The sequence below is a fragment of the Petromyzon marinus genome, chromosome 61 (genome assembly GCF_048934315.1).
Source record: "Petromyzon marinus isolate PM22_M1 ecotype Great Lakes invasive population chromosome 61, UKy_Petmar_22M1.pri1.0, whole genome shotgun sequence".
NCBI lineage: Eukaryota > Metazoa > Chordata > Hyperoartia > Petromyzontiformes > Petromyzontidae > Petromyzon > Petromyzon marinus.
The window spans coordinates 6698972-6711024 of record NC_133727.1 but is presented as its reverse complement, the minus strand read 5'-3'; the positions used below and the strand labels follow the sequence as shown (position 1 = coordinate 6711024).

Sequence of the window (12053 nt, the reverse complement as noted above, 5' to 3'; positions counted from 1 at the left end):
TGATAGTGAAGCCTGTTAATATGTCCTCGACTAATAGGTTGTCAATTAATGATGCGCCAGATTTAATGAATAACTTGGGTAATTTACTTTCAATTACGCGGAGCAGCTGGCTTGTTTACTCTCAAGGGGCCGAAAAGCACAATTGTGGCAAAGTCGTATCCGACCGTCTGACGAGTGTGGGGGGGGGGGGAATGGTGCCACAGTGATTGGCACCACTGCTACTACGAGCGCAGCCAAGCCAGTTCCATTTCCGCTCGCGACCGATATCTGAGCCTGGGTTTTCCCTTAGGTTGACTGGGCCTTAAATGTGTACCTGGGGCCAGGGCGCGTCCATGGCGGGGGGTGGTGGGGGGGGGTGGTGCGGGAGCCCCTGGGCAAATCCCACCGTGTGGTCCCCCCCCACCCTACCTGATGCCTTTTAAACCACACCGTGGAAGTATTACACCGTGACATTGAAGCACGGGGCCCCCCTTCCCCCCCCCTCCCCCAAAGCAACGGGGCCCAGGGCAGTCGCCCCCGATTCGCCCATACCCTAGAAACGGCTCTGGCTGGGCCAGCGTGTAAACATCGCCTCCGGTGTGAGACAAAGGCGTCGGGGAGAAGTGCCGGCCACCCACTGCCTCGTGTGCCATGCCCGGCCATCATAGGTGCTGCTCGCTAACAGCGCTTGCCCCAAAAGTCTTGTAAAGGCCTTACAGGGAGGTGTTGAAAGCAGTTGGCGCACTGCGCTAGGAATCCGGCGAGCCGAGTTTAATTTTTCCTCGCAGACATCGTCGCTGCGGTGGCTAGGGGATGTTAACTCCCTCGCCCGGTATGCAGGAGGCCGTGGCTTCGATCACGACCCTGACGCCCGCTGTATAATTCTCCCCGTGGTCGCATGGATTTTTCTCCTTGTTCCTCCGGTTTTTACCTCCATATTTATAAACATGCATTTTTTTGATGATTTGGCTGTTACAGATTTCCACGTGATGAGCCAACTCCGTTGAGCTATCGGTTGCGGCCAGGTCGCTTCTGATAAAGAGCTACGCAGCTCAACATGGGACCTTACCTGGTCAAGTAAAAAAAAAACAAAGTTTAGTTTAGATTTAAAGCTTTCGTGACTGCAGTAATTCATATTCTTAGTTTTTTCGGTAAAGTCACGTTGAAGAGAAACAACAAAATAACAAAATATATATAAAACAATAAAAAATTCTCACGATGATGACCGTTTGAGTTATGGTCGAAACGTCGTGAGAATTTTTTATTGTTTTATATATATTTTGTTATTTTGTTGTTTCTCTTCAACGTGACTTTACCGAAAAAACTAAGAATATAAAGTTTAGTTTAGTTTCAGTTTATCATCGGTGACACGTTTCAACCCGTCTCTATGTTGAATCGGCCTTTAATGAGCACGTTGCTGCGGTGAGTATTCGGGAGTCCAAGGCGGCTGGGCGTGGTGCCTTGCCACCTATCTCCTCGAATTGTCGTGCCGGCCTTAATAGTCGCTCGCAAACAAGGCCCGCGCCGACAGTCTGGCGAAGAATCCCTACGGAGCTCTTGAAGATCAATGCAATCCTCGGTGTCGGAGGACACGACAGAGCCACCTCCTGAAATCCTTTTCGGTGACCTCTGCCCCCAACCTGCCCCTGAGATTTAATGTTTTTTTTTTGCGTGGACACAATCTCTCGCACGGAGTAAACATATCGGTTTTTAAGAACGTGTCCGAATTTAGCCGCAGAACTTCATCGTGCGTGACAACTCGAAATAATCGTTGGCATTGTTGTTGAGACTGTAAATAACAATCTCTATAAGCAATGTCTCCTCGCGTGTCTAGCCAACTCCACGTGATATATATATAGTATTTGTTACACATCCCATCGGCTTGCGTGGCTTTCTGGGCATGAATCGTTGCGGCAGCAATGTTACGAGAGGAGTAAAAAAAATCTCCTGGACCGGTTTTTGGACATTCGTACCGTACGTAGCCAGCCGTGCTAATCGGAGTTGCGGGCGTGGGGAAAGTGGGGATTGCTGGCATGTTTCATGTGATGGGTTTTATTTTTTGGATAGTCATTGACTGGGCTGACACCCCTCCCCCCCCCTCCCACCCCCAAATCGCGCTCGAAAAAATCATTGCTAGTCGCACCTCCGATGTAGAGGGACATTACTAGTCACGGGCGGCTGTCTGGATTCGAACCCAGGTTCTCTGCGGCGTCCGGCACCCAGGGCTGTGGCCTCTATCTCGCGAGAGGCGCTTCGATAATATAGCGTATGACGGGAGGTTTTTAGCTTGTTCTAGATTTGAAGTTTTCGTGACTGTGCAAGGATCCATACTCTTGGTTCTTTCGGTAAAGTCACGTGTGGTAAAGAAAATAAAAATAAAAGATTAAAAATAAATAAAGTTAAATCGCGACGTTCCGGGCGCAACACAAGCGTCCATTATCAGGCGGGGGACAACCAGAGCAAGAGACAATTGCTGAAGTAGTTTAACACTGCAGGCTTTCGCGACCAATATTATTCATAATGAACGTTTTTGGGGTTAGATCGCGTTATTTATAAGTGTGTCGTAACCCTCCACCACCCGACACGGCCAATCAGTAAAAAAAAAGTGTCACGTTGACAAAAGACAAAATAGTTCGCTACTTTAGCCCACCGGTGTGTTGAGTGAATCCTCACAACATTTACAGTTTTTGAGTAGTACGACGTTTCGCTGGTAATTACATCCAGCATCATCGGGCAATTCGCCAGAATGGTGAAGCCCTCCACTTGCTCCCGGTCTTAAATGATGTGGATCCACTCTTCAACACACCGGTGGGCTAAAGCAGTGAACTATTTTGTCTTTTTTGAATTAAAGCTTTTGTGACTGCAGTAATTCATATTCTTAGTTCTTTCGGTAAAGTCATGTTGAAGGGAAACAATAAAATAATAAAATATATATAAAACAATAAAAATTCTCAAGACGTTTCGACCATAACACAAACGGTCGTCATCAGGTGTGTCGGTTTGCATAAATGTATTTATAAACGGCGGATTTATTTATTTATATATAAAAATAACGCGATCTAACCCAAAAAAGTTTATGACGAATTGCTCTTTCTCCCCGCCTGATGACGGACGCTTCTGTTGCACCCGAAACGTCGTGATTTAATGAATTTATTTTCATCTTTTATTTTATTTTAATTTTCTTGTACCTGCGTGACTTTCAGTTTGTCGTTGTTTGAGAAACGTTACCAACGTTAACGATCACTTCAGAGAGGGCGCATGCAGACACGGGTTAACTTCAGCGTGTCAGTGCGGAGGGGGGGGGGGGTGGGGGTGCCTTCTGGGTAGGCTTTCCTCCTTAAACATGGGCAGGTTATTAACGGTGTTACGAGGTTCACGTTCACGTCGCCCGTCTCGATTAGCAAAAGCAAAAACAAAAAAACTCCCCGCGGGGAAAAATGCGCACGCTCCAGCCGGCGCTCGACGCCGCAGCTTCCCCCGCCGCTCCGTTGCCGCAGCACTACACTCCACTGCTACGCTATGCCACGATGCTACTCGGCGTCGCCACCAATACGCCGCACCACTACACCGCACTGCACCAAGACGGCGCCAGCGAGTGTAACGTCGGTTCGAGCTTCGGACTCTCCACGTGACAACTCTTATTTGTTTCGGTCGGTCGGTTGGCGGAGGAATGGGCCCCCCCCTCCCCATCTCGCCCCCTCGCTCCCTTCCCTCCCCTCCCCCCCCCGAACAAATCACTCGAGAGACGCCGGGTGTACGGCAGCCAAGAGCGGTTTACGTGAACGCTGTCGCCGCGGCAGGAGTTAGAAGGATTGGGTGTTCGCCCTTTCTATTTTTTTGTCCATACCGGCAAGAAAGGTGCCATGGTGTAACGGGAGGAGGTAGGTATTCTTTGGGTCTTTCGGTAAAGTCACGTAGATGGGTTCAAAGAAAATCGCCAACAAGAATAAGGAGGTGCTGTGTAGGTAGGTCACACACGTTTGGCGCAGCGGGCAGCGGTCCTTCGCTGACTGCAAGAGATGGATGAATGAGCGAATGGGTGAATTGGATTGGATGGGGTCCGCGGGGAGAGAAAAGGGGAAGAAGATGACGGGGGGGGGGGGAGCGCTGTTCAGAGCAGTTTTTCCTCGGAGTTCCGAGGTCGCGGATGAAACGGAAACGAATCTTCCACCGCGTTGCAAGCGCCGGGGCAAAATTTGTCGGCCCTGGCAGAGCGACATTTTTTTTTTTTAATCCGCAGTCGAGGAAATTATTTACGGGCCCGCACGTCGCCGCGCAGGTATTTAAAAAATTTTCCGGGCTTAACGCGTGGTCCGAGTTGCCAAGGACACGTGCAAGGACATCTCATTCAACGCGCTGCAGACGAATGCTGAGCTCTGCTCCTCACGTGTTCACGTCAGCAGTTTGTCAGACTAGGGCGGCCGAGTGATTGATGCTGTACCGTGTGTGGGATGTACTGTACGTGAGATTAAGATGCTTGTTTTGTGTTAAAGGGGATTTCGTTTTTTTTCGGAAAGCGTTGCCCTTTTCACACGACCCATTCAGTTTGTGCTCTCCGGAGTGTGGAATTGTTGTAAGCCGTTTTAAGCCTCCTTCCGCAAAAGGCTGTGCAATCGGATTAAGGGCGACCAGCGGTTGCGTTTTGCGGATAACTGTGGCGCGTCGGGGGAAGGTTGCGTGTCCAAAGCGGGCAAAAAGCGCGCCGTGTTTTTTTTCTTTTTTAACAGATCGACAAAACAAGTGAAACCGCCAACGTCAACGCAGCCAGCATACGCGGCAGCTCGACGCGCGGCACTTTGACAACCCAAGAAGCGCGCGTGCGCGCGAAGGAACGGTGGTCCACGAGGAACGTACGGGTACGTACACGCGATGAGGTTCCGTTGTCCGGGTCCATTTTTTTGTTCTTTTGGCAACCAAAACGAAACCTCGCTCTTGACGCTTCCGGGTCGAGCCCTCTCTAGGTGGTCCCTCTGCTCTTCCCGACTCGCCTGTATTCTGTCGTGTCGATGCTGTACACCCATCCCTTTATGGGGGGGGGGGGTGGGGCGAGGTGGGGTTCTTCAGAGCACCACTCTCTGTGCGACCACTTGTACGCAGGTGCTGGCTCTCCCGGGACCCTTTTACGACCCGAACCTTTCCGGAAGGTTCTTGCCGAGGCGGTTGCTTCCGCAAATTTGGCGGCGCCACCGCTGGCTTTTCGGCTGGGGCGGGCAGCTTGGCCACGGCGGCACCGTCCGATCGCTTCTGCTCGGCAACAGCTCCGGCCAATCCCCTTCCACGCGCACGCGAAGGGAGAAGTCTTCTCATTGCGCGGGGGGGAGAGACCCGTGTCGTGGATCCTGTTATCCCGGTGGAAAAAAGGGCGCGCCCTTGTCAATGTCCGTAACCTGCCGGAAATTGGGATGAATCTGTTGAAGATTGCGCGCGGCTTTGGAAGTTGTTCCGCATCGATCTCCTGGAGAAATGTGCGGCTCCTCTGGAATATTTGGGGAAAAAATAGGCCCTCTGATTATTGTTTATTTTTTTTGCGGCGGGTGATAAGCCAACGAGTAAGAGCGCTCCTGTAGTGCCCCTCCGGTCGTCTCCTAGCAGCACCGCAGGGCCTGCCGGTTATACACTGCCTCGAGACGGGTGGCGGATGTTGTGGTTTTGTCGCGACGAAGAATGGTCAGTTGAAGAATCCGTTTGGAAATGTCACGGAACAGTCTGTATACATTGTGCGTCGGAGAACGGCAGCTGGAGAGCATTTTGACTCTCCAGGTAAGGGCCCCACTGAGCTACGTAGCTCTTTTCCAGAAGCGACCTGGCTATCACATATGATAGCTCAATGAAGTGGCTTATCATGTAGAAATTTACAGCAGCCACGTACTCTAAACGCACGTTGATTAAAAATGTGGGCCCTACTTTCGGGCACTTTTTGTCCGACGGTCGACGAATATAATTTTTGTTTAACTTGAACACGTAGGCTTTGCGCGACCAACATTATTCATAATTGATATTCGTGTCGGATTATATGTACGTTGAACTTCTTTTGCACCATGCTAATCAAAGGGGCGCGTGGGGAGGGGGGGAAAGGGCAACAAACTAAACACAAGAAGCAGTTTTAAAGAAATGAGTTTTCAATCCTGTAATCTATAGGATTACAGGTGGTGAGGGCGACACGGGCAAGAGATGGCTTCACAGGTGGCGAGGGCGACACGGGCAAGAGATGGCTTCACGGGTGGCGAGGGCGATACGGGCAAGAGATGGCTTCACAGGTGGCGAGGGCGACACGGGCAAGAGATGACTTCACAGGTGGCGAGGGCGATACGGGCAAGAGATGGCTTCACAGGTGGCGAGGGCGACACGGGCAAGAGATGACTTCACAGGTGGCGAGGGCGACACGGGCAAGAGATGGCTTCACAGGTGGCGAGGGCGACACGGGCAAGAGATGACTTCACAGGTGGTGAGGGCGACACGGGCAAGAGATGGCTTCACAGGTGGCGAGGGCGACACGGGCAAGAGATGGCTTCACAGGTGGCGAGGGCGACGCGGGCAAGAGATGACTTCACAGGTGGCGAACACGACACGGGCAAGAGATGACTTCACAGGTGGTGAGGGCGACACGGGCAAGAGATGGCTTCACAGGTGACGAGGGCGACACGGGCAAGAGATGACTTCACAGGTGGCGAGGGCGACACGAGCAAGAGATGACTTCACAGGTGGTGAGGGTGACACGGGCAAGAGATGACTTCACAGGTGGTGAGGGTGACACGGGCAAGAGATGGCTTCACAGGTGGTGAGGGTGACACGGGCAAGAGATGACTTCACAGGTGGTGAGGGTGACACGGGCAAGAGATGACTTCACAGGTGACGAGGGCGATACGGGCAAGAAATGACTTCACAGGTGGTGAGGGCGACACGGGCAAGAGATGACTTCACGGGTGGTGAGGGCGACACGGGCAAGAGATGACTTCACGGGTGGTGAGGGCGACACGGGTAATAGATGGCTTCACAGGTGGCGAGGGCGACACGGGCAAGAGATGACTTCACAGGTGGCGAGGGTGACACGGGCAAGAGGGTTGGGAGCCGCGAGATCCGACGACACGGTTTTGGCGAAAAGCCGTCGGGAGGATGAGGCGGAGGCGAGGGTGACGCCGAGGGAGTTGACGTTTGTCGGAGGATCGGAGCGGAAGAGCCTCGGCGATTCTTTGCGCTCGAAGGAAGTGCGGGTGCGGCGAGGCTACGGACCCGATCGGGAGTTTACTCCTCCGAGAAAATCGCCCATCGAGCTGTGCGGCCGGGTGACTCGGCCAGCAGACTAACTCTCGCCGCTGCGTCTGTGGACAAGATGTAAAAAATATTTTAAATAAAGAAGTTCAGCGTACGTACACTTTCCGGTCCTTCACCTGTGAGGGCATGCCTCGTGACATCACGCGACTTATTTAAGGCCCCCGAGACTGGAGGAGATTTTCAGAGTTCTGGTGATCTGCCAGACGATGTTGGTTACAACTACCAACAAAACGTCCGTACCCAGTGTGGGTGGGGTCGCGCTCCGGCACTACCGGTGGTGTGCTTCCGAAGCGGCAATACATCGGCAACGTCTGTTGCGGTACCCCGGGGTGCCATAGTACGCCGGCTCTCGCACAAAGTCCGTGACGCAGTCACCTTTAGTCTGTTGATGGTCGGCGATGCGGCAATCGACTCGGCTGGACGAGCCGTACACTACGATGCACTTCTACGGTGTGTACGAGCGTTCGGCATCGCGGAGTGGCACTGATGTCGGATTGATCGGTACCCCCAGTCGCAGAGTTGAAGTACACCCCTGGACAAAAAAGTGTCCCAGAAATGAAATATTTAATTGCCTCCTCGGCCATTTTGTATTATTTGGTACCCCGGGGTACCGCCATGAGGATCACGTGACAAACTGATTAAAATGTTGACTGTCGGGTGGAGGAGGGTAATTACTTTTTACTCGGGCAGCAATCGATTGAGTCGTTATTTGTTTTTAAGTCTCATAGCTGAAGCAAGTGCAGACCCGAATTTCGTACGATCCTTTGTGTGTGCGTGTGTGCGTGTGTGTGTGTGCGCGTGCGCGTGTGGAGTCATTAATGACCGTGCCGGGATGTCAACTCGCTGCGCTTTACATCCAAGTTTCAACATCACGCCACGGTGGCTGGGAGATGTTGACTTTCTCGCCTGGTATGCAGGAGGTCGGGGTGGTGGTGGGGGGGGGGTTTCATCCCGACCCTGACGCCTGGTTGTATATTTGGAGTGTGCGTGTGTCTCTCTCACCGTGGGTTGTGTGGATTCCATTTGGAGTTTTTGGGGTGCTATAAATTTCCTACGTGATAAGCCGAGCTATCATTTGTGGCCGGGTCGCTTGTTAAAAAGAGCTGTGTAGCTCAGTGGGCCTTAGTTGGTAAAATATAAATAGTTCATATTTTTTTGTGCTTTTTTTTATTTTTTGTTCATAACCTTTCCTGCACTCCGGTGTGTGTGTTTTTTTTTTGTATCGTAACTTTCTAACCTGTCCCTACTGGACAATCTGAAAAAGAGCTTTTATAGCTCAACGGATACCTCCGATTTAGCACGGTTGGCTACGTACGGTGCGAAAGACGTTCAACGTACATACAAACAAAAGATTATCATTCTGAATCCCGTCCAGCTGCCTCGGTTCGAACCCAGGGATATCCGGCGGCAGCAAGCTCATCACTCGCCACCGAGCCGCCCAGATTATTTTCGTAAAGTTGGTGTTCACCCGTCCAGTGGTTGTTAATAATTGCAACCGATTCATAATAAAGGTTTTGGGGTTAGATCGCGTTATTTATAAATGTGTCGTAACCCTCCACCACCCGACACGGCCAATCGGCAAAAAAGTGTCACGTTGACAAAGGCGAATAGTTCACTACTTTAGCCCACCGGTGTGTAGAAGAGTGAATCCACAACATTTTACAGTTTGAGTAAATGTTGTGGATTCACTCTTCAACACACCGGTGGGCTAAAGTAGCTAACTATTTTGTCTTTTGTCAACGTGACACTTTTTTGCCGATTGGCCGTGTCGGGTGGTGGAGGGTAACGACGCATTTATAAATAACGCGATCTAACCCAAAAACCTTTTTATTACGAATAATATTGGTCACGGAAGCCTACGTGTTAAACAGAATTGCAACCGAAATATGCAGAGATGGTAGATTGTCAAATACCGACCTATGTAATTTCCCCCCCCCCCTCTTCCGATAAACCTAGTGGTTGGAAGGAATGCTTATTTGCCCAGGAGAGCAGGAAATCGTGCGTCACTCTACAAAGAGCTGACCTGTGGCACCGCGCGGGGTCAACCCCCACAGAGGCTGACGCCGCACGCGTCCGTTTACTTTACTTGGGGGGGTGAGGGGCACCACGGCGGTGAGATGTTGACTACTCGCCTGGTGTGCAGGAGTCACGGGTTCGATCCCGACCCTTTGTGGGGAGCGGTGGTGCAGCGGTTCGCGCTACGAACCCGGCGACCCGGGTTCGATTCCCGCTCGCGGCCGACACCGGTGACGATTAACCGAACTGGGACTCCTCTAGGTCGACTCCGCCTCAAATGAGTACCTGCGGTGGTGTGCAAACACGACGGTGTCCGGGCGTGGTGTTGGCCACCCCCCCACCCCCTCGTGTGCCGTTCTGGCTTTCATAGCTGCTCGCTAACGGCACTTGCCCCCCAAACAGTCTGTTAAGGCTACACGGGGGGATGTTTTTTTTTATTTTAGCGTGCATGTTCTCCCCGTGGTCGCGTGGATGTTCTCTCCGGGTCCTCCAGTTTTTTCCCTCCCACATTTTAGAATCCACATCGCGCGTTCAGCTCGGTGCGTGATGACACGCAGGTGGGTCAGCGGGGCCTTACCTGGTGATAAAAAAAAAATAGTTTAGTTTTTTTTACAAAATCAGCTGGGGTGGGGGGGGGTGGGAAACCTCGTGGAGCTTTAAAACGGCTCTTGTTACGAGGATGGACCCACAGACTGTTTGGCGGCGGCGGCGGCGGCATTCACAGGACGTTGTTTAATAATCCTCGTTTTAAACTCGTAACTCTGCGCCGCCACCCCGCCGCGCACCATTCGCCGGCTCCCGACGGGGGACGCTCGACTCGGGAGCCTCCTCCAGGAGGCACCGCAGGCGAGCGAGGGGAAGGCGGAGAGCCGGGGCTCAACCAAAAATCGTATCGAGCTCTCTGCGGTCCTCTACACGCATGAAGTCGTTTTCGGCCAATTTTTTGCGTGCGGGGCGTGCATGTACGTTGAGCTTCTTTCGCACCGCGGCGTAGGGAGCCGTTGCCAATCGGAGGTGCCGTGGGAGGGCGACGGGCGAAACGCATAATTGAGATCCACCACGAATGCGTCGAGGCTCGTCGACTCGGCCTTTATTAGTGAGCCCCCCCCCCCCCCCCCCCCATTGCGATGAGCAAGCTCTGTCAAATGAATAACCGCAGTCCGAGGCCTTGGGGAGTGCCGGCGATCGCCGGGGCACGACGGGGCGTGGAGGGCGTGCAAACTGACGGAAGCAATCGCGAGGACGGATAATTTGCGCGAAAAGGCCGTGCCCAGAACTTGCTGCGGGACGGGGTTAACCAAAGGAGGACGCAAGTGAAAAACGGCGTCCGAATCGTCACGTCGCGGACGTGCCGCGTACAAACCGTGCACCAAGCAGCCCCCACGGGCACATACGGAGCTTGGGTCACCGTGCACACAGGCTTGGTTGAGGAGCTACAGTGAAAGCTTGGATTGCGAGTAACTTGGTCTGCGAGTGTTTTTTGCAAGACGAGCAAATTTTTGCAACGAATGATAATTTGATAAACGAGCGGAGGGGGTCTTGCAATACGAGCAGTACGTATAGGCTTTGTCTGCTGAGCGTCACGTGATCACAACTGAGCCAATGGTTTCTTCTCTCTCTCTCTCGCTGCGGGATTGTGGGTAATCGTCTCCCATGCGAGGTCTCAGTCGCCGTGCCTCACTCGTATAGTCAACATCCGTGCGAGCGTATACTGTTTACTATAGTACTATAGTGTTGTGACCACGTGTATACTGTTTACTATAGTACTATAGTGTTGTGACCACGTGTATACTGTTTACTACAGTACTATAGTGTTGTGACCACGTGTATACTGTTTACTACAGTACTATAGTGTTGTGACCACGTGTATACTGTTTACTACAGTACTATAGTGTTGTGACCACGTGTATACTGTTTACTATAGTACTATAGTGTTGTGACCACGTGTATACTGTTTACTATAGTGTTGTGACCACGTGTATACTGTTTACTACAGTACTATAGTGTTGTGACCACGTGTATACTGTTTACTACAGTACTATAGTGTTGTGACCACGTGTATACTGTTTACTACAGTACTATAGTGTTGTGACCACGTGTATACTGTTTACAGTACTATAGTGTTGTGACCACGTGTATACTGTTTACTACAGTACTATAGTGTTGTGACCACGTGTATACTATTTACTACAGTACTATAGTGTTGTGACCACGTGTATACTGTTTACTATAGTGTTGTGACCACGTGTATACTATATACTACAGTACTATAGTGTTGTGACCACGTGTATACTGTTTACTACAGTACTATAGTGTTGTGACCACGTGTATACTGTTTACTACAGTACTATAGTGTTGTGACCACGTGTATACTGTTTACAGTACTATAGTGTTGTGACCACATGTGTGTGCGTAAAGCATTTTTTATTTTGTGTCCAAGTGTAGTGACTGTTCTTTAGTAACTGTGCTGCAAGTGAAAGTCGTCCTATACAAACAGGTCCCTGCAGGGTGGGCTGGTAGGAACATTGGAATTTTGCGCAATTTGATTTTTACACCCCAACAGCACGAGATTTCACTTCGTTAAAGTATTGAAAGGGGACGGACGGACGGACACATTAATCTATTGCAGGCTGGTACACTCAGTTTACAACTTCGTTCCTACCAGTATAACCCTCCTCCTGTCCTCTCTCTTATACAATAACCCTCCTCCTGTCCTCTCTCTCGTCTACCTCACACCAGCCACGATTAAATGTAAATAATAAATTTGATTTAACTTTATATTAAAT

General features: G+C 51.2%; 1 protein-coding gene across 4 annotated transcripts in view; it reads left to right on the top strand.

The window, feature by feature from the left end:
• LOC116955708 (high affinity cationic amino acid transporter 1-like) overlaps nucleotides 1-12053 on the top strand; it is a 194916-nt gene that overhangs the window by 21564 nt on the left and 161299 nt on the right. For 2 of the 4 annotated variants that reach the window (XM_076053479.1, XM_076053481.1), the window contains one exon: nucleotides 4707-4835. In XM_076053479.1, coding sequence (XP_075909594.1) covers nucleotides 4707-4835 — 129 coding nt within the window. Of the gene's footprint in view, nucleotides 1-3739; nucleotides 3861-4111; nucleotides 4259-4706; nucleotides 4836-12053 lie in introns of those variants that run through there. The other 2 variants (XM_076053482.1, XM_076053480.1) reach the window with 2 other exon arrangements.